The sequence below is a fragment of the Canis aureus genome, chromosome X (assembly GCF_053574225.1).
Source record: "Canis aureus isolate CA01 chromosome X, VMU_Caureus_v.1.0, whole genome shotgun sequence".
Lineage (NCBI taxonomy): Eukaryota > Metazoa > Chordata > Mammalia > Carnivora > Canidae > Canis > Canis aureus.
In genome coordinates this window covers 33,174,789-33,196,893 of record NC_135649.1, presented here as the reverse complement: position 1 = coordinate 33,196,893, position 22,105 = coordinate 33,174,789, and the positions used below count along the sequence as shown (strand labels likewise).

At 43.1% G+C, this 22,105-nt stretch overlaps 1 protein-coding gene across 6 annotated transcripts in view; it reads left to right on the top strand.

Annotated features, from left to right (window-relative positions):
- Positions 1-22,105, top strand: part of DOCK11 (dedicator of cytokinesis 11) — a 189,529-nt gene that overhangs the window by 72,782 nt on the left and 94,642 nt on the right. For all 6 annotated transcript variants that reach the window (XR_013374910.1, XR_013374911.1, XM_077888910.1 and 3 more), the window contains exons 11-20: positions 704-844; positions 2,077-2,289; positions 8,375-8,497; positions 9,951-10,033; positions 12,820-12,942; positions 13,144-13,220; positions 15,731-15,915; positions 16,008-16,073; positions 18,010-18,102; positions 20,470-20,593. Coding sequence is in view for 4 of the 6 variants with exons in the window: in XM_077888910.1 (XP_077745036.1) it covers positions 704-844; positions 2,077-2,289; positions 8,375-8,497; positions 9,951-10,033; positions 12,820-12,942; positions 13,144-13,220; positions 15,731-15,915; positions 16,008-16,073; positions 18,010-18,102; positions 20,470-20,593 (1,228 nt within the window). In the remaining 2 variants the exon portion in view is untranslated. The remainder of the gene's footprint in view (positions 1-703; positions 845-2,076; positions 2,290-8,374; positions 8,498-9,950; positions 10,034-12,819; positions 12,943-13,143; positions 13,221-15,730; positions 15,916-16,007; positions 16,074-18,009; positions 18,103-20,469; positions 20,594-22,105) is intronic.

The window sequence follows — 22,105 nt, the reverse complement described above, 5'->3', positions numbered from 1 at the left end:
CCATCGTGTTATTCTTGATACCTCTCATGTCCATTCACGGCCGTTTTGCCTCCTGCACACCTCATAAAGACGAAATCTATACCATACTGGAACATGTATTTTGTGGAGAAGGCTGATAGCAATGAAGGATGTATGAGAGGGTCATGTTAGAAGACTTAAATCAAGGAAAGGGAGTAGACACTGTCAGAGTGCAGTCCCCTTATGGAGTTAAGGAAGGTCTCTGAGGAAATGCCAGTTGATCGGAGACCTGAATGAAATGAGGGAGTAAGCCATGCATCTGTCTCCTAGAACAGCAAGTGCAAAGGTCCTGAGTTGGGAGTGTACTTGGCATGTTGGAGAAATAACCAAGGAGGCTAGTGTGACTGGAACAGAGAGTGGGGCTGGAGGGGAGGCAAGAGTGGTGGGAGATGAGGTCAGAGGAGTTGAGGGAGGTAGGGACTCATGTCATATAAGGCTTTGTAGGCCATGATGCAGACTTATGACTTTTCCAATGCCTTAGATCAGAGTCTTATCATTTCCCTCTAGGGTTTTTCTGTCAGTGTTTGAGCGTTGGTGTAAGCTCTAGAATGACTTATTGAATGAAAACAAGGATTCAAATGAGGAATGGATAGAGAACTGTCAGATTCTGCAGTTTTTACTTATAGACCTATATTAATATGAATCCTATTTTTCTGGAAATGATTTATTATCATCTGTTTTACAGAGGTTGGACTTTTCAGGAATTGAACCTGATATAAAGCCATTTGAAGAAAAGTGCAATAAACGTTTTCTGGTGAATTGCCATGATTTAACTTTCAATATCTTGGGTCAAGTTGGAGACAATGCAAAAGGACCACTCACAAATGTATGTATGACTTTTCCTTCCACCTCTTAAACCAGTGCATTAAGGAAATGCTTTTCTTTTTTATCACTAGAAGTAATTTACAAAATTCCATTGCTACGTGCCATGATAAATTTGGCAGGAAGACATTTCATACATGCTTTTCTTTTGCCAAAATATGAATATGTTTTCATCTTGAGAGGATTCATGAACCTATTAACCTATTCAAAGTGGCAGAGTAGGCCCTTGACATTCAAAAGGGCCATGTCCCCTGAACCTGCACAATTTTCCAAGTTGCTAATTTTGCCAAAGAATATGACTTCTTCTGTGAGATTGGCTCATCACAATGAATAAGGAACACCAAAACCGGGCAGGGACACGGATGCCGTGCAGCCCGCCAGGCCCACTCCTTCTCATAGAACAAACTCATTTTGTTCTTCACGGAAAATTCAAATTATGAGTTGTCACGGATCATTTGAGTTACTCAGAAACACTTGAAACTATAAATGTGAAATCGCCGAAGAGACTGCATTTTAGGTTCATCTTTCTCTTTTGGTGCTGATTTTGTCTTTGGTGGATACCCACATTGATGATTTATTCTCTCCCCAAGTAGCTAAACTGTGCTAGCAGACTCCCTGCATGGAAAGGGTTAACCTTTATGCCATTTGGCATGAGATTTCTCTTTGTGACCAGCTTTCAAGTGCCATCTGTAGGGAGGAGGAACCATGTCTTCCGAAACTGCTGATGAGGCAGAGCTTTGTCAAGTAATTTGATGTTGACTGATATTAGCTCCTATTAAACGTATAATCTAGTAAACTGAGCCATAGCAAAGGGAAGATTTACTTCTATTCCATAATATCAGCATTATTATTATTATTATTATTATTATTATTATTTATTTTTGTGATTTCAGGAAACCTACAGGGAGTTGCATTTTATTTATAGGACAATTGGTGTTCTTTAACTGTGCCTTCTGATTCCTACTCATTAAAAAAAAGCATAACTGGGAAAATTCTTCATACCTGACAAAAGCGAACATTTGAGTGTGTGTTATTTTACAGTACGCTCTTTTACATGCAAATGAGCCCTAAGGCATTCTAGCTAAATGTCATACTCCGAAAGGAAGGAACCGCAGCGGCAGAAACTTGGAAAATGAAAACATTAATTTGATCATTTTTGCCCCTTTCCCTCCTCCCTTGCTGCCCCTCCCCCCCCAAAAGTCTCCGTTTCCAGATGTCATTTGTTTTCATTCCCAGGTTGAGCCCTTCTTTATCAATCTTGCCTTATTTGATGTAAAGAACAATTGCAAGATTTCAGCTGACTTCCACATCGACCTGAATCCCCCATCTGTCCGTGAAATGCTGTGGGGCGCCTCGGCCCAGCTGGCCAGTGACGGAAACTCGAAAAGCTCGTCCCCAGAGTCTTTTATTCATGGAATTGCTGAGTCTCAGTTACGCTACATAAAGCAGGTAAAGAGTCATCTTGTCGCCTTCTGAGCAAGAAACCAAACACCCTTGGGTTATCTCATCCATACAGCCCGACGTCTCCCCGGGCATTCTGTCTCTCATCGGCTCTGTGTCCAGGTGTCTTGCTGCTGGGCACTGGAGGAGGAGGGACAGAATGGACACCAGCACAGGCCAGTGATGGTCGGCAAAGTAACATTCTCGGTGGGGCCATGATGTGAGTCTTAGAGCAAGGATTTTGTGAGCTGGAAGGCAGGTCACACAGACATATGCAGGCACACTTCCACACTCACGTGTGTACTTGTGAGCAAGGCAGGAGGTCCCTGAAAGGCTTGTTTCTTCCAAGAAAAAAATGGATCCTGCAGGGGTACCTGGATGGGGTGGGGCTCATTCAGTTGAGCATCTGCCTTCAGCTCACTTTGTGACCCTAGGGTCCTGGGATCAAGCCCAGCATCAGGCTCCCTGCTCAGTGGGTAGCCTACTTCTCCTTCTGCCCTACCCCCCCCTTATGATCTCTATCTCACTCCCCTTCTCATAAATAAATAAATTAAATAAATAAATAAATAAATAAATAAATAAATAAATAAATAAATAAATAAATAAATAAATAAATAAATAAATAAATAAATAAATAAATAAATAAATAAATAAATAAATAAATAAATAAATAAATAAATAAATCCTTTAAAAATAAATGGACCCAGCAATAGCCTCCCATCCCTAGTTCCCAGCTCCCATTAGGAGTTGGTAACTTGGTTTGGGTTTTTGTCTTGGTGTGCAGCCTTCAGTTTTAGATCATTGGTTAAAATGCCTTTAGATTTTTCCTTAGCATAAGAGCAAAAATCAGCCCTTGCAGAAACTAGGAGCTATGTACAGAACTTTACAGAACAGAGGACAGCACTTTAGCTGAAGCTGACTGCTGACCAGAGAATGGAGTTCTGAGTGGACTCAAGGAAGAAAAGTAAATGAGGTAGGACAGGGAAAAGGGAGGTGCCTGGCTGAATGAAACTTCAGCCACCATCAGGGCAAGGCTTGTGATGGTCATGGGTTGGAGGCTCTGTTTTTGGAAGGTTAGAGTACGGTACAAGAGTTCCATGTGTCTGTTTGGTTATACTCCTGGCTGAGGTGCCATTGAGTCAATGTCCTTCAGATTCCTGGCCAGCCAAACCCCCATAGCAAAAAGTTCTACAATGATGATCAAATGCCTCCAGAAATCGTTTCTGTCAGTGGCCAAGTGGTAGATGCCCCAGAGCTAAATCTCCCATGTTTTGGGAGCTTCATTTGTGAGCAGGCGGCATTGATGCTGACCCTACATGAATAGGTAGTTTTAATCGAGCATAAAGGCTCTTTATACAAGGAGTTCTGAGTGAAAAGCAGTGGGAGGGAACGGCTTATGTCACATATGTGATGCTGCATTCTCTCCTGTCTGGTGCAAAGAAGCCCCTTTAGAAGGAGCCTGACACTTCCCTGGCATTTTGACCTCTGACCAGACAGGCAGGCTGTGAGAGGTTAGGCCGAACAGAATTGAGGGTCTCCCTTCTCGACTTTTGCAACTGAAAGGAAGCTAGACTGTGGCATAGAATTTAAAGTTGAAAGAAGCACAAGAACAAAGCAACTCATGTTGCAAGGAGATTTATCTTTCCCTAAATAAAAACATGATTCCTTTTTTCCCAATTATGAAGATAAATATATTACCATGTAGAAAATTCAAACAATACAAAAAGCATAAAGCATAGAAAGTCACCGCCCCTGTAGACAATTACTGTCAACATTTTGACGACCATCTTTCTAGACTACTCTGTAAATATATATATATAATATGTATTTTATATATACATACATAGATCTTCTATATATTCTTTTTTAAAAATGATTTTATTTATTCATTAGAGATACAGAGAGGTAGAGACATAGGCAGAGGGAGAAGCAGGCTCCTTGTGGGGAGCCTGATGCAGGACTCGATCCCAGGACCCTAGGATCATGCCCTGAGCCAAAGGCAGATGCTCAACCACTGGGCCACCCAGGCGTCCCAATCTTATGTACATTTTTATACAAACCAGATTCTAGTCATGCTGTTTTATACCTACTGTATTTACTTAATATCATGTTTATTCTACACCAGTATCTCTGGACTATATTCTTTTTTTTAATTTTTATTTTATTTATGATAGAGAGAGAGAGAGAGAGAGAGAGAGGCAGAGACACAGGCAGAGGGAGAAGCAGGCTCCATGCACCAGGAGCCGGACGTGGGATTCGATCCCGGGTCTCCAGGATCGCGCCCTGGGCCAAAGGCAGGCGCCAAACCGCTGCACCACCCAGGGATCCCTCTGGACTATATTCTTAAAGGCTAATGCAGTATTTCATCAACTTAGCTAATCGAGATATTTGTAGTTTGGGGATATCATAACACTGCATTGGACATCGTTGTGCGTGCATGTTAACTCACTTGTTATCTCCTTAGAATAAGTACCGAGCATTGGGATTTTCTGGGTTCAGGATTTTGCTCATTGGTACAGATTGCTGTGGATGGTGGGAGAAGACTTTGCATGTACAGTTACTCCCCTCTTTGGACTATGGATCTGTGGTGGCTTTATGTTGCCTTGTAGTTTGTTACTCAGATAGATTATATTTGTCACCTGTGTGAACATTCACTACTATGGCATATGCTTCTTCCTTTTTTTTTTTTTTAAGATTTTATTTATTCATGAGAGACACAGAGAGAGAGGCAGAGACATAGGCAGAGGGAGAAGCAGGCTCCCTGCAAGGAACCTGATGCGGGGCTGGATCCCAGGACCCTGGGATCATGCCCTGAGCTGAAGGCAAGAGCTCAACATCTGAACCACCCAGGCGCCCTATGGCATATGCTTCTAAAAGAGATTGAGCAAGTATAGTATAAAAGTATTTGAGAACCTGCCACTGAATTGTGTGGAAAATATCCTGCACCATATCAAATAAGCCCTTTTAAGCGAATGATGTATTTACTTTATCTCTTCAATGTACTTAGCTGTATGTTCAAGGCATGGAGTTTAAGTTGTGGTCATGGGCATCATCCCACTTGTAATCTACGTCAGGAAGAAAATCAACAGTTTTTTTTTTTTCCAGTATCTCCGGTATGCCAGAATTTTCCATCGGCATCGCAAGTGATCGTCATGGTCTTAGAAATAGTGTACTCATGGCTGTTTCAGAGGGGAAGAAAGGGCAGATTGGGAGGTGACGGAAGCCTCCCACCATTACACAGCCCATAGCAGTGACAGCAGGATTGGAACCTGGGTCTTTTGGAAAGACCTTAATCAACAATGGCTGGCAGACTGTAATTAAGTGCTGCAGCCTATAACGCAATTTTAGTGGAGGTGTTTGGAATGCAAGGGAGCCTGTAGGGGGGCAGGAGTTAACTTCGAGGGCTGCACAGAAGATGTGGGGCTTGAGAGAAGCCTGAGAAGAATAGATGTGGGGTGGGAAGGTGACCTGATGGGCAGTAACTTTGGATGGCTTTATCATCTTGTAACCCCATCTGTTCATGGGAGTCTTTCTCTCCAGTGGCTTCCTGAATAACAACCTGGTGACCACAGGAAAAGGAGGGAGTTGGGTCCATCGAGTCGTTTTGCCTCCCTGACATCAAGTAGTCACTGTGGCCAGTCACTTTATTCTCAGCTGCCTGGCACTTTCTTCCCAGATGCCCTGACGGAGCTCAGGCCCCTGTGTCTCCCAAGGTCAGACCTGATTGACTTTGGGTTGGGATTGTGGGGGAGATGCTGACTCTTGGGGGTCTGCCTCCTTGTGGCTCTGTGGGCTCCCCAATGGGGTAGTAGTTGTTGGCCTGGTGAAAGAGTACAGAGTCTCCTCACAAAGCCCTGCCATGCTGTGGGCTATGTAAGTGCTGGGTACTGGGATGAGGGGGCTTCCCTCATTCTTCAGAGGGAGAGAGACAGTGAAGTGGGTAAGAGTTACCCTGGCATTGGGAGCAGCTGCATCCGTGCCTCCTAGGTGGGAAAGGATGACCAGGCCAGAGGCCTTGTCTACAAGGGCCAAGTTCCCAGCACACATGGGGATTCCCAGGTGCTCTCTGGCTACCTACCCTTCTGTGTTCTGGGGACAGGGAGAGTGCTAGAAGCTGACTGGGACAAAAGGCAGAACAGCCCAGATAGTGTCCTCCTTGTATACACGGGAATCCCTGGTCATTAAAAGAAATGAACAATTCTATGCTCAGCATCCTCATCTATAAACGGGAGGAAACGATAGTACCTGCATCCAGGGCCAGCTGTAAGGCTCAGACAAGGTATGCCATCCCCAGAAAGCACTTGGCCCGGCAGTAGGCTGCCATGTGTGCTCATTCCGACGTGGCCAGCAGTAGAGCGGCAGTAATGGTGATCACAGATAACCAAGCGAAAAGCACCTTGCTCTTAGTCATTGTCAGAGTTTTCAAAATTACAATATTCATTACTGGCATCACTGTGGGGAAATGCTCAGAGTACTGGGAAAGGAGAGAACAGTCGGTGCTCAGTGAACGTTAGCTGTAGCAAAAATCAGTACTGCTGTTCCCATCCAGCCTCATCGTGTAAGATGTCGGGTGTGTGGGCCTCAGGGCTGAGAGGCAGCATAGCATGGCCTGTATGCATAGTCCAGAAGCCCTGGCTGTGCTCCTTCATCCACTCAGTGTGTAAACTTCTGTAAGCTTGATTTCTTCATCTGTAAAAGGGGTATGTTGTAGTGCTCACATTCGAGACAAAGGAAGATAATGCACAGAACCCATCTAGGACAGTTAGGTGACAGGAGGTGTGCGAGTGTACTTACAGTGCACTGCTCAGCATACCTTCTGCATGGTCAGCAAGGGCCTGGCTGCCAGGTGCATCTCATCACTCGAGCAGTATGTCCCTGGTAATACCAGAAATCAGGTCCTGTGGCCTTGCAGTGCTTTGGGCCCCTCAAGTAATAACTCGGTACCTAGTGTGCAGTACATGGAATCCATACAGGAAGTCTTCGGGATAGCTATTACTGTCATCATCCCCATTTCTTAGATGAGAAACTAAGGTGTAGATACAGGAAGGGACTTGCCTCCACCCCATAAATGGTGAAGCCAGTTTTTGAACCCAGGAAATTTTAACTCCAGAGCAGTTTTTAACCACTTCCTTCCCTGCTCACTGCTCGGGAATTCCACGGTGAATCAGCCATGCTGAGGGATCCTTGCAAGCTGTTGGCTTCTGGGGGGGGGGGGATTATTTGGGGTCTCACACCGAGTTCTCTTCCTTTCTGTATGCTGTGAAGCGTTTGCTCCAGAGCAGATGAGATAATGTCTGAAATGTTTTGAAAACTGGAACGCACGATCTTAACACAGTTGATAATATACCAAAGGAGAAAAATAAAACTTGGTAGAGTCCCAATGATGGATTTTTCCACTTGAATTCATTTGTGTGGTGCTCCTTTAAACAACAGATATAACCAACTAACAGGCTCTTTGGAAGATATTCTATTTGGGAAGGAACTGGACGGGGGATGACATGGCTATTTCACATGCATTCAGAGGAAACATGTAACTTCGGTTGCATCTACGTTAGTCACCCTTAAGCAGAGTGTGCAGGAAAAAAACAAATTTTGGATCCTTTGTCCCCACCTTGAAAGCGCAGGAGCTCTTAAACTGCAGTAAAGTGTTTTCTTCCTCTTAGCTGCAATTAGTATTAATCGTGAGCAAATTGCTCTGGAGTTGCACACAGCTACATTTGAAAATGCACGTCTGGTCCCACTGGAAAGATGCACACCATTTCAGCACATGCTAAGGAAGCCGAACAATACACGTTGTATTAATCAGGCTGAAAAATGCACCTTGCAGACACAGCTGAACAGAAGAGGCCAAGCTGTACCTCAGGGACTAATAGATGTGAAGTTGGGGACAAAATAGAAAATCTCTTTGGAAAGAAGCATCAGGAGTTTTAGAAACTATATGAAAGCAGAGGCCATCTATTTTCAGGATCCTGGATGCAACCCTGTGTTGGATGTCAGCATTTGATGCTAAACACACTACTAGGAATCGTTAACCACGCAACTGTATGTATGAAGTCATCTAGAAATGTCTAACGGAAGTGATTTTTTCCCCCAGGGAATTTTCTCAGTGACGAATCCACATCCTGAAATTTTCCTGGTTGCAAGAATTGAAAAGGTACTCCAGGGAAACATCGCGCATTGTGCCGAACCCTACATCAAAAATTCAGACCCAGCGAAGGTATTTATAAAACTCATTTGTGAATCTTTTGGCTTAATGTAAAATTGGCCTTTTACTGACATTTTAAATGGTACTGTTAATATACCCCTCCGAAGAGCGTTATGCTCTCAGCCTGGAGTATATTCAGAAAATACTGTGTGCTATGTGAGTATGCGGGCTACAGCTTGAGCACAACTCCCCCCCCCCCTTTTCATTTACGTTCTGTTTACACGACAGCCTGATTTCTGCTTGCTTATCAAAATAAGAGCTAAAGGCTTTTAGGCGACATCTGTTCATTGACACTGTATCCTTGGCAATAGCTACTCTTTATTTCCAGCCCTTACATCCAGCCCTAGAATGTCAGAGCTGGGAGGTCCAGCCCTGCCATTCCCAAATGCCAGTCTACACTCAAATTTCTTCCTGTCCATGATAAGAGAAGAAAGACAAGAGAATGAGCGATTCAAGGGGCTAAATGTACTCAATTCGAGGGGCCATCCTTTATTCTGATAGATTTTTGTGCTTCTTACCTTTTGAACATTTCGCCTGTGTATCTTTCTGAAATGTTGGTGTATGACATAGTAGCAACTGCGTTTCCTGTTCAAGGGCTTCGGATGGCAACGTGCAAAAAGTCAGCCACCCATATAACCATCCACGTTTCTGGATCATGAAATTCAGACTTCTGCAAATAGTGACCTGGTCCTCTCCTCTCATTTTATAAATGAGAAATCAGAGGCCCAGAGAGAAAGCATGCGTGGCACAGTTCATTAGCAGCACTCCAGCTACTGAGTACTTATGAGGAGTCAGTCTGTTGTAGGTGGCATTTAGTTATGTGTCCAAATAGTGTTTATTGAGCGAAAGATGTGGAGGAGACATGTGACTAATTTGCGTGGGAGAGAAAAGTCTCAACGATATAGATAAGAGCCTTTAGCATTCTGCATCCCTCCGGCCAAGCATCCAGCCAGCCTCTCACAGCCAGTTTAGACTCTGGGCTGTTAATCTTGTCCGCTCCTAGTCCCTGTGCAAAGAGCAGCTCCTTGCCCAACTAAACTAATTGCATTGACTCTTGGTCACTTGACTTTTTATCTTGGGAGTAAAAAGGTCAACTGTATTCAGAACAAACTTCTCCCAAGAATAACGAGTGCTTGCTTGTGTGTGACAGGAAATACACATTAAAACTGCTCACAGTTTTCCCAGTAGGGGTCTTTGGTACAAAACGTGCCCCATACCTCTTCTTGCCCATCTCTTGAAACCTTGATGAAGATTCTGTTGATGAGAAAACACAAAAATTTTAAGAAGGCTTTGGTCTTGGAAAGCGGGTAGCTGATGTGTGTCATGTTTTTACTGGCAGCTCTTTCTTTATATCTTCTGCTGGACTTTGAGGTTTTACATCGGTAAGTGGGGGGAAACCATTTTGCATGGTGAGCCTCTGGTCATTCGAACAAATATGAGCATGTCTTCTTATTTCTGACTGTAGACGGCCCAGAAGGTGCACAGGACAGCAAGGCAAGTGTGTAGCCGCCTCGGACAATACAGAATGCCCTTTGCTTGGGCTGCCAGGTTCGTACAGATACAATCCTGACCTTTCTGTTTGCTCTCATGTATAAAGTTCGGGGTTGTCGTCCTTGCCGGCAGCATTTAGCGGGCGGTCTCCGACAAGCCAGTTATATCTTGGGACCATGTGGCATGTGTCCGGGTGCATGCGGGCCGCTGTAACCAAGTGCTATAGACTGGGGGGAGGGGGAGGCTTCAACAGCAAACAACATTTCTCTCTCACAGGGCTGGAGGCTGGGAGTCCGAGATCGGGGTGCCAGTATGGCCAGGTTCTGGTGGGAAGGCTCTTTCAAGGTGCAGACACCTTGGCTGCTCCTTTATCTTCTAGGAGCTGAAAGGAAGTGAGCCTGTTCTCTGGCCTCTTCTGCGGTTGCCAGTCCCATTCATGAGGGCTCCACCCTTCTGACCTAATCAGCCCCACCCCTCCTCCTAATCCGATCACCTAGGTGTTTGGACTTCCACATAGGAACTTTGGTGGGAGGGCGCAAATGTGAAATCTGCAACAGGATGTAAGAATCCTTTCTCTTAAAATTTGCTGTGCGTCAAAGAACCTTTCATTTCTTCATACGTGTAGTGCTTCAGGGAAATTTTCTTTGGCTTCGGTTACTGATCTGACTGACACCACTTAATTTTATTGCATTTTAAAAGCAGAGCTTATTTGCTAAGGTAATGGAATTCTCCCCCCTACCCCGAAAACCTGAAATTGTAGTGAATTATGTACACGGTGCCCACTATTTCAGAGTTGGCTAGGTTTATGCTTCAAAAAGCTATCCTAGGATATTTCTGGAAAACATGCTAAAAAGTAGAAGGCAAAAGAATGCAGTGGGTAAGTGCGAGTGGGTCATTAATTAATAGACCTGCTTTCCGATGACAAATGCAGGAAAGCCTCCACCAGTAGTGTATGTGGAAGGGCATTATGTATAGCTCATATCTTATGGTAGATTACACTCCTTTTTTTTTCCCAATTCTTGCAAATGTACATACAGTGATGACTTAAAATGTGTTTCTTGCTTGCCCCCCCCCTTTGAAGTACACGTTCACTGGCTTGTTTGTGGTACAGCTTGTACAGCTCACTGGAACTTCTGGGGAAAGGGCACCATGTTCTGAATAATTCAATCAATTATGTGCAGTGGGTGGTAGGGAGTAGCATAAGGGTAGGAGATTCTAAGTGAATTAACTCTTCTGTCACTATAATCATTTCATTTTGGGGACGGTTTCAAAATGTGTCGTGTGTTGGTGGATGAAAAGGCACACTGTCCTTGTTTTGCGGATTGGTTCAAAACAATTTTATTGCATTTTAAAAGCAGAGCTTATTTGCTAAGGTAATGGAATTCTCCCCCCTACCCAGAAAACCTGAAATTGTAGTGAATTATGTACACGGTGCCCACTATTTCAGAGTTGGCTAGGTTTATGCTTCAAAAAGCTATCCTAGGATATTTCTGGAAAACATGCTAAAAAGTAGAAGGCAAAAGGATGCAGTGGGTAAGCTCAAGGTGGGGTGAATGGCGAAGAGTAGCAGAGGTTGGTCCACTTAGGCATTATAGGAGGTGAAGTATGGCTTGTCAGTGGACGCATACTTACTGCTGCTCCAGCCTGAGAAGTCAGTTGCTGCTGTTATTACTTATAGCTATGTGTTGACCCTGTACCAGGCAGTGGTTTAAGTGCTGCACGTGTACCTTCTTGAGAGATGAGTACTGTGATTCCTACCTTGAGATAAAGGAGATTCAGGCATAAAGCTAGTAGCTGTTTGGTGCTGTTTTGTCAGTAGGAGAACTGAGAAACCTTCAAAGCTAGGAGCTCTGATCCTCAATTCTGATGAGGAATTGTGTTCTTTTCTTTCCTTCCTGAATTGTTTTGGTTGCCAGCAGCAGCAACAGCTCACGCTAAAGGCTTGCCTGGGATATTTTAAAGATGTGTGATAAACCCCTATTTACTGACAATAAAGGAGGTATGCTTAGAAGTAGGAACAGTGGTTAATGCCTGGAACCACATCTTCAGAGGCTCTGCCAGGGGGAATTATGTTTTTGGCTAGAGCTGCTTCCCGTGTGTTGGGTGCTTGTGCATTACTTCCCATTTTAGCAGTAAGTAACTGCTTAAAAACGGAGGAAGGGGAAGGGGGATTGGGAATGATCCAAATTCAGATTTGGAAACTCTACGTATATCTTGTAGACTTTGTATGAATTGACCCTAATCTTATTTAAGGGTCATCAGCTTTGTGACATGCTTCACCTTTGATTCACATGCATGCATTTTATATATCCGGCTTGCTGAATTTTTACAATTTTTTCTGGTCATGTGACTACCACTCCAAGCAAGTTCTGGAACACATCTGTCACTTCAGAAAGTTTCCTCCTGCCTCTGTCCAGTCGGCCATCCCACTCCCATCAGCCAGCCACCAATCTGATGGTTATCACTACAGATGACTTTTTCTATTATGGAATCAGGCAGTGTGTACTCTTGCATTAGGTTTCTTGTGCTCAGTCTAGATTTGAGATTCACCCAAATATTTTATGTATCAGCCCTTCATTTTGAGTAGTATTCCATTGTATGAATACACCACTGTGTATCCATTCACTTGTTGATGAATGTCTGGGCCGTTTCCTTTTGGGGATATAACGTATTCGTTAGGAGTGGACTTGCAGAATCAGAGGGTAGATATGTGCTTAATTTTGTGAGAATTTACCAAACGGGTTCCCAAAGTAGTACTGCCATGTTGTATACACACCAGCACTAAGTTTGCCATAATTTGTCAATACTTCAGAATTTTAAAAAAATTTCTATTGTTCTTTTAGACCTATTTTCAAAGATATTCAAGGTTCTCTGGATCTGGATGGGAGGTTTTCTCCTTTGTATAAACAAGACAGCAGCAAGCTTTCAAATGAAGACATTCTCAAGTTGCTCTCAGAATACAAGAAGTAAGTGTGTCACTGTAGTAAATCAATATAATAGATGAATTATAATTGCTTAAAATGGTGAATGTGAGTCATATATGAGAGAAACCAAATGCTTTGGGGGCATTTTTGGATTTGGAGGCATTTGGAAGTTTGTATGCAGGGTAACCAGTGCACTCAGTAATCACAAATTTTAAGTATCAAATATTCTTATTTTACACCTAGGCCAGAGAAGACCAAATTGCAGGTTATTCCTGGGCAGCTCAACGTCACAGTAGAGTGTGTTCCTGTGGATTTATCAAGTAAGAACTCACATGCTCCAAACCTTCAAGGCCTATGTTTGAATCTCAGGGTTTTTTTTAATCTTTTCAGTGTATTTCTTGAGATTTACATGATGTATTAAGTTCCTAGAGCTGTTGAAAGGAACTAGTACCAACTGGGTGACTTAAGGTGATAGACTCATCTCTCCTGGTTCTGGAAGCTAGAAGTCAAAATCCACGTGTCAGCAGGGCTCTAAGAAAGACTCACCAGTCATTGGATTTAGGGCCTACCTCTCATGGGGTGACCTAATCATAACCAATTACACCTGCAAAGACCCTGTTTCCAACTGAGCTGGTACAGTGCCCCTGCCAAGACCCTATTTCCAAGTATAGTCACCTTCTGAGGTTCTGGGGGACACTATTCAGTCCAGTATGTGTGATGAATAGTTACAAATTAGTAAGGGTATTAAGTTGATTTTATCAGATGCTGTTTCATATCTCATATAGCCTGTTGTGAGTGTTCCCTAGTCAGTTTCTGCTGCTCTTTGCTTTTGATAAGTCCCATCAAGGGATCCAAAAGGAGAAGAGTTTCTTTTCCTTTCTAACGACAAGAATCTAAGATCCCAGATGAAGAATGGACAGAAGACAGAAAAGACACTTGGCAGGAAATAAAATGGAGTGGCAAATAAACACTTGAAAAATGTCCAAATCTTAGTAATAATGCTACTAGTGCAAATTAAAATAGCAAGATGCTTTTGCTTCTCTGTCAAATTTTTACAAAACTCTTTAAAGTGAAACTGTCTAATGCTGGCTAGGTTTAGCCAGGCACCATCACCTGTCATGAGTGAGAACACAGCGTGGCAGTCGATATCCACAGATGTCCAGAACTAAGGCATTTCAATTCTGAGATTCTATCTGCTCATTTGCTGAATAAGCTTTACAATTATGGATATTAAAGTCTAGAAGGAGTGGCAGACAGTAAATAAGATAGATGAGTGTTTTGAGTCTGGGATGGGGGTGGCCTGCTTTAAAAAGAATGGCCAAGGGAAGCCTTGCTCCAGCTCAGGAACTGAAGAGTGAGAAGGAGCTGCCACATGGTGGTTGGGATGGTACATTCCAGACCAAGGGTGTTGCCTACCAAAAGACCATGAGGGGGAGCAAGCTTGGTTCGTATGAGCCCTGAGGAAGCCAATGTGGCTCTAGCGTGGTGTGTGATGGGAACACTGTAGATGGGAATGCAGCAGAAAGAGTTCTGCAGGGAATTATATAGACCATGATAACCCTTTAAAGGGTTGGATTTTATTCTGAGTGCAAGAAGAGGTCACTAAAGGATCATAAATCAGGGAGTGGCATCCGGTTTACATGCTGAAACACCTCTAAGAGTACAGTGGATTATTTTTTCCTAAAGAAATAATTTGAAATGTAGATAGGAGCTTATGCATACTGGTGTTCTTTTCTGCGTTGTTTCTATCAGAGGGAGATTGGAAACACCCTAAGAGTCCATCACTTTCAGTGTGGTTAAGGCATTATGACACACCAGGAAACTTTACGCAGCCCTGAAAAATGATGTTTATAAAGAGCTCACAGAGTAAAACATTAGATAAAATGCCAAAAAACAAATTCCACAAAAACCCAACCCAAGATCAAGTTCTGGATATACAGTAGGAATTTTGTGTTATTATATAAAACATGCATAGAAAGGAGACAAGAAGAGAATATGCCCAAGTACTAACAGTAGTTATCTCCGGATAGTGGAACGGTCCCTTGTTCTGAATGCCTTTATACTCTGTGTCTCCAGATGTTCTATTATAAGTATTCTATTATAAGTATCACTGTAATAATCGGAGAAAACCAAACCCAACAGAGTGTCTCAGGTATGACTCTTCCTGGGTCTTCCTGTTCCATCGATACCGCTGTGCAGCAAGGACAAGTCGTGTTACAGCTCCTTCAGTGTATGAATCACTTCTGCTCTGGTGGCTGCTTCCATAACCCAGGCCGCCACACTTCTCTGAGCCTTTGTGCTTTTCACCTTCAGGAGTATTGAATTTATTCTGGTAACCCATCCTAAGATCTGTCATTTCCAAAGGCCTGCCTTGTTTTTTGGGTGCAAATCGCACCTGCGCCAACTTAGCTTTTTCAGAGTGACTATCCATGAGCTAATTGGAGGCATACATTTACTGTTCCCTGATACCAATAAAAATTTGCAGTGAAAGCTAAATTGCAGTCACAGGAGGAAAAATGTAATGGATTTCTCTGCAGAGTTTAAATTTGTCAAAATTATGATGTGTTATATTTGGCAAATCACTCAACATTGAGAACGAACTAGCAATCATGTCTGGTTTGGATGGTTCCATTAAAATCAGTACCAGGCTAAGCCATCTTGTCCTTCTGGGTTCTTAAAGTGGTTGTATGACTTTTTGTCAGTCACTGAGAATTCTGTTTGTTAAATCACTCTTTGAGAATGCAGTCCATGTATATTTTTATAAATGCAGGAATGTGTTCATGATTGCTAAATTGTATTATCTTTGCCTATTTTCTTTCTTCTGGTATAGATTGTATTACTTCTTCATATGTGCCCCTGAAGCCTTTCGAAAAGAATTGTCAAAATATTACTGTGGAGATTGAAGAGTTTTTTCCAGAAATGACAAAATACTGTTATCCATTTACTATTTACAAAAACCATCTGTATGTATATCCCTTGCAATTAAAATATGATAGCCAGAAAACATTTGCCAAGGTGAGCAGTGTAAATTATACATTTTGGGATATAAAGTGCTATTTATAATTTTCTAGTTTTAGGATTCATGTTGAGTGATTAATCATTTTTAGGCGAGGAACATTGCGGTCTGCGTGGAATTCCGGGATTCAGATGAAAGCGATGCTGGCGCTCTAAAGGTTTGTTTATGATCCTGATAAGCATACACTTTTAGTATAAAAATAAAGATTTGGGGGGGGTACCTGGGTGCTCAGTTGGTTGGGCATCTGCCTTCATTTCAGGTCATCATCCTGGGGTCCTGGGATTGAGTCCCATATCAGGCTCCCTGCTCCAAGGAGTCTGTTTCTTCCTCTCTCTCGGCCCCTCCTCCCACTTGTGCGCGCTCTCTCTCTCAAATAAATAAATAAATAAAATATTTTAAAAAAAGATAAAAATTTTGGCACTTGGTAGTTTCTTGGCTAAGTTTAATATCTTTAAGTGCCACAAAGAAAATGTACTCAAGTGGCAAAGGTAATAGTGCATTTTCTACTCTTGCACATTAAAGGATTAAATATTACAAAATAACAAAATGAGGTAGGGGCATAGGTAGCTTTAAAAATGGGTAAGCTTCACATTCCAGACTTTTTTGCTTTTGCTCTACTTTGATTTTGCACCATTCTGATGTGCAATCACAAGAGCTTTTTCTCCTATGACCTGAGAGTTTCTAATGGTATCATCAGGGGACTCTAAACTCCTGTCTCCTTGAAACCTGAACTGGGCTTTGAGCTAACAGAAGCACAGCATGACTGCTTTGATCTGAGATAGGACTTCTACGCTGGCACTGGCCAAATGGTGCCTCCAAACTTGGGTTCGTGGTGTAGGCAAAGCAGAATCTCAGGATTATCTGATAGAGTAATCCTTAAATACCTTTTCTTTCACAGTGCCTTTATCTTTTCACCCTTTAGTGCATTAATCAGAAGCCTGAAAGAGCAGTTCCGAGAACATCTAGCCATCACGAATTGTTTATCTGGTTCCCCACCTCTCCAGTTTGAGCCTAAATTGGGCAGATGGACTGCTAGTCTTCGCCTCAGACCTCCTGGGGAAAAAGCCTGGAAGCACCCCTCCCCCCCCCCGCCCCCCCCCCGCCCACTAAGTCATTCAATGTTTAATAACCCCTAGCTTTGAAAAGAGGTGTTTTGTTTTGTTTTCCACAGAGAAACCTAGGTTAAGAATTAGCTGGATCAAATTTAGTGTATTTTCAATGATGCCCCCCTCACTGGGGACGAGAATGACTCTTACTTTTTCCCTCTATGCACTATCCTTTTGTACCCTTGAAGTCTCTTAGGGTACCTCTCCGCAGGTCCTGGAAATTGCCTTCAGAACCCATATTTAAAGAGAATTGGCAGTGCATCCACATGGAACTCTCAGTTTCATTTCTCCACTGGCCTAGAGGCTGGCTCTGAAGTAACAGGGTGAGGCAATTAGTACCTTGGCATGCTGACTCCACATTTATCCTTGAGCTCTTTGGGCCCGTGGAAGCCCAGAACTCATACCAGAAATGCAATGGGATCTTTTCACGGAACCATAGACCGCCTCGCATTTATTTTATGGGTCTAACAGAAAGCCCATGACTTTTAAAATGCACCTCATAAAGTGAGCGAACAGTAAGCTTGTCTGTAGCTTAGTGGACATTCAGTTTCTAATTCCTTTAGGCTAGGAAGGTGTCTGCTGGTGTGTGCATGTTTGAGCTCCTCAGCAAATGTTGCTAACTGGCTGCAGGGGAGCTTCTCCTATGAAGAAAGGCAAATAGCATGAGAAGCAAGCTTTCCAGATCTGGTTTAAGAGTGTTCGCTTTCCAAGTGATTAGCTGTATTTGACTTCTTGCTGTCAACTAACTTGGAAGTGTGTTCTTTTGATGGCCGGAAGTCTGGAAGCATCCATGCAGCCAAGTTTGACAATGTCTGGGCTGATAGCTGGAGTGACTGTGAGTGTTTGGGAGTGTCCAAGCTCACGGTGAGAGCCCGGTGGCTTGGCCGTGGCCTTGAGCTCACAGATGCCTCGAACTGAATGTGGTTCCACTGTGTTACGTTTAAAGACCTTCGCTGAGGTGAGTGACTCTGTTTCCTTCTTTTGCAGTGTATTTATGGAAAACCCGCAGGGTCTGTTTTTACCACAAATGCTTATGCTGTTGTCTCACATCACAACCAAAATCCAGAGTTCTATGATGAGGTAAGGATGCATTTTTCTAATGTTTGTACAACGCTGTGATGGCTCTTCTTTTATCTCTTCATTTCCATCATTTTATCTACCTTTGTGATCCCTGAATGTTTTGTCCTATGAAAGTAGGAAGCATCACACCATGACAAAGAGCTTGATGCCCTTTGATGACAGTGGAATTTGCCCACAAATTGAAGGGGCCCTGGCGAGAGGTAACATTGTAGGGAATGAACATGAGACTAGAGCTAGGATTCTAGCCCTAGCTTTGACAACAGCTGGCTCTGGGGACCTTGAGCAAGTCACTTCCCCTTTTCCGAGTCTGTTACCTTAGCTTTCAATTAAGAAACTCAGAGTTTCTAAAGGCTCTTCTAGATCTTTCTTCCTGAGTCTCCCATTTCCTCAGCTTTCAAATAAAAAATTCAGGAAAGATTTTCTGAAGGCCCTTCTGGATCTTTCTTCCTGAGTCTCCCATTTCCTCAGCTTTCAAATAGGAAATTCAGAAGAGATTCTCTGAAGGTCCTTCTAGAACTTTCTTCTAGTGGTTTTACATGGAGTTGGGGGTGCAGCCGTTCTGTAGGTGAAATGCTTTGAGAGACACAGCAGCACGTGAAGGCCACCAGAATCCCATTGGCTGCTCTGACGCCTCAGTGCAGTGTAGACAAAGGGGAATGGCACCGTCTCCCAACTCCATGCTCCCCTCCCCTGCCCAAGTCTATCTCTCTGGCCCTGCCTCTCTTTCCTTCTCCATCTCTATTATCTCTATGTACTTGCCAGTGTCTCTCTTAGTCTCCGTCACAGCCTCTTCCAATTGGTATGTCCCTGGCTTATCCAACTCTGCAGACTGCTTTTGGTTCTGACATGTCTCCGCGAACCTGTATATGCATCCCAGACCAGAAGCATTGCTCTTTCTGCTTCTCAGGTTTCTCTGTCTGAAACCATCCCCACTGCTGTCATGATTTTCCCGAGGTCCACTGCTGTCATATGGAGGCTTTGTACTGCAGCTTTAGGCCTCATCCCTTTCTCTAGTGCTCTTAGTGTTGTAGGGGATGAGGAGGAGCATAGTAGTTTTGCCACCCGGGGAGAGAGCATGCCCATATTTATGTGCAGCAGAGCATTAGACACCCAGATGGTCTGGCTGCTGTGAATAGGCGTGTTCCATGGTGAAATATACCTACAACAGAGATTAGTTCTAATACCTAAACCATGCCTTGTGTGAATGATAATGAGGCCACATGTCCAACACCAAGCTGTTTTTTAAAAAATTTTATTTGTTTGTTTGTTTGTTTGTTTGTTTATTTATTTATTTATTTATTTATTTATTTATTTGAGAGAGAAAGAGAACAGGAGGGGAGGGTGAGGGGGAAGCAGACTTCCCACTAAGCAGGAAGCCTGACATGGGGCTCCATCCCAGGACCTGAGCCCAAGGCAGCCACTTAGCCCGTTGAGCCACCCAGGCGTCCCAGCACCAAGCTGTTTAATTTTTTTTTCCAAGCTGTTTTAATATGTCCCCCTCTCTCATCAACACTAGTCACTCCAGAAAACTTGATCAGGTAGTAAGTCATCCACATGATTTTTAGGATGCCAGAAAGAAAACAGGCTTTTCAGTCATTCAATCTATATTGACCAAGACAGTGAGAGCGAGAGATGGAAAGAGATTGCCTGTGTTTCTCTGCAGGTATATGCATGTGCATCAAATTGGTTAAATCTGTGATATGTCTTTTGCGTTCTTCCGGGAGACAGTAAAGACATTTGGTTGGGTCCTGATTAAAAATCACTTGAGATTGTATTAAAGTATTAATTTCTGAGATTAAGTTCATGTGTCAAGGGTGACAATGTTTATTTGTTAATTTAAGAGTAGTCTTCCATTTTTCTTCAAAAGATAAACTGTAATTGCTGGATACCATAATATCACGGTGACTTTTTGCACATTTATTTGCAGAGCTTTTTTTTTTTTTTTCCACGCAAAGGAAGGCAACAATTTAGAGTAAAAGAAACCTTTCTGGTTCAGTCTGCATTTTAGATCGATTGCATCCACTGACTTGGATTGAGTTACAGAGGATCCCTGGGCTGTGAGGCTGTGGTTTTGATCCAGTGTTTTAGAAAATCCCATTGCAAAGTTGAATCCAGGAGAACCCACTGGGCTCTCCAGTGCAAGTAATGAATCAGCCCTCACTACCCAGGAGACTGTTGTCAAATTGAAACTGACTGGAAAAGCCTTTAGAGTACATTTAAATGATATCTATGATTTGATGACTTGGCTTGTTGTTTAGAAAAATACGTCATTGGAAAAGTATGATGAAACTGAACTAAAGGTCTGACTGTCCAGCTTGACAATGAAAACAAAACAAAATGCTATGTGTAATTTTGCTGTCCTTTCAGATTAAAATTGAGCTTCCCATTCACCTGCATCAAAAACATCATTTGCTTTTTACTTTTTATCATGTAAGTTGTGAAATTAACACAAAAGGAACAACCAAAAAGCAGGACACGGTTGAAACTCCAGGTACGTGTACTCCCTTAAAAGTCTCTTTCTACAGCTATTTGAGATGGAATTGTCTAGAATGTAACCTCTTTTGCCCCAGCTACAAACCACTTCTTCCCCTTCCCCCAAAGTACATTTCTGAGTCAAAAAGTTCATCGGGAAAAGATGAATTATGCGTTCATTTGAACATCATTTCCATCACATGTCCTGTCCAAGTCCTTGCCAGTGCGCTTGGACTACTGCAAGCAACTCAAAGTAATACATACATCACAGAGTAATACTTCTCGTACAGAAACACATCCTGTGGTATATAGTATTTCTTGTAAGTAGGATGGCCCAGCAACCAGAACTTTCCAGTTGGGCTCACTAAGGGAGTGGGAAGTAAGCCCAGAACCAGGGATACATTTGAGCCTGAGGGAGATTGGGGACCACTTGGTTCTAGTGAGAACAGAGCAGATTTAATGAATTCGAATAAACTCTAGTAGTGAAGTGCCAGTCTTGGTCCCATTTGGCAAAGCTTTATTTTTTTTATTTTATTTTTATTTTTTCGGCAAAGCTTTATATATACCAGTGGAAAGCATCCTTAGAGGAACACAGAGGCCCTGTAAACATGGTGTGTACCACTGCCACTAGGTAAATGTCAGCATGCGCTGGGATTCAGATCCAAGCTAGCCCCAATCAGTCTTAAATTCATTCATTTATTCATTCATTCACTAAATACGTCTGCATGTTTATTACGTGCAAGCTGTTTTAGTAGGTACTAAGGAGAATGCAGTGGAGACTCAAACAGATCTCACCTTAAGTGAGCATATGGTCTAGCAGCAGAAATGAGATCTGTATAGACAACTCTAATATAAGATAGAAAGTAGTAGTTACCAAGAGAGTGGTGCTGTGTAATCTCAAGGAAGAGTGAGTTATTACTTTGGCTGGTTGGAGGGACCAGTGGCTGGGAATCTGGGAAGGCTTCCTGGAGGAGATGGTATTTGGGTGAGGCCTTAAAGGGGTAGGGTAGAGTTGGAGAATGCCATGATGGCAGGAAGGTAAATTCCAGGATAATGGAAGAATTTGTGCAGAGGCAGAGTACTGAGGGGTATCGACAGGGAACATGTGTGGTTCAATCCGACCAGAGCACAGGGTGCTGGGAGGGGAAGCCACGGGACGTCAGATTGAAAAGGAGACACCAGATCACAGAAAGCCTTGAACACCAGACCATGGATTTGATTGTATTCTGTGACCAATATGGAAATATTGAAGGGTTGTAAAGGCCGATAAGAGCTGTTCTGCAGGAAGTCTGTCAGACAGTGAGGTGATTACAGAGGGAGCTGGAGCAAGAAGGAAGGAAGAAAAACCAGTTAGGGGCTCCCCCAGAAGTCCAGGAGGAAAGGAGGCTACACGGCAGCAGGAGCAGGGGGACGGAGAAAAAGAGATTATAGAAGAAGAGTATAATTGGGTCTGGCAAATGGTTGGAAACTAGAGAGAGAGACTTCAAAGTTAGCACTGAGGCTTTGAAACTGGGAAGAAGGAATTTGCAAG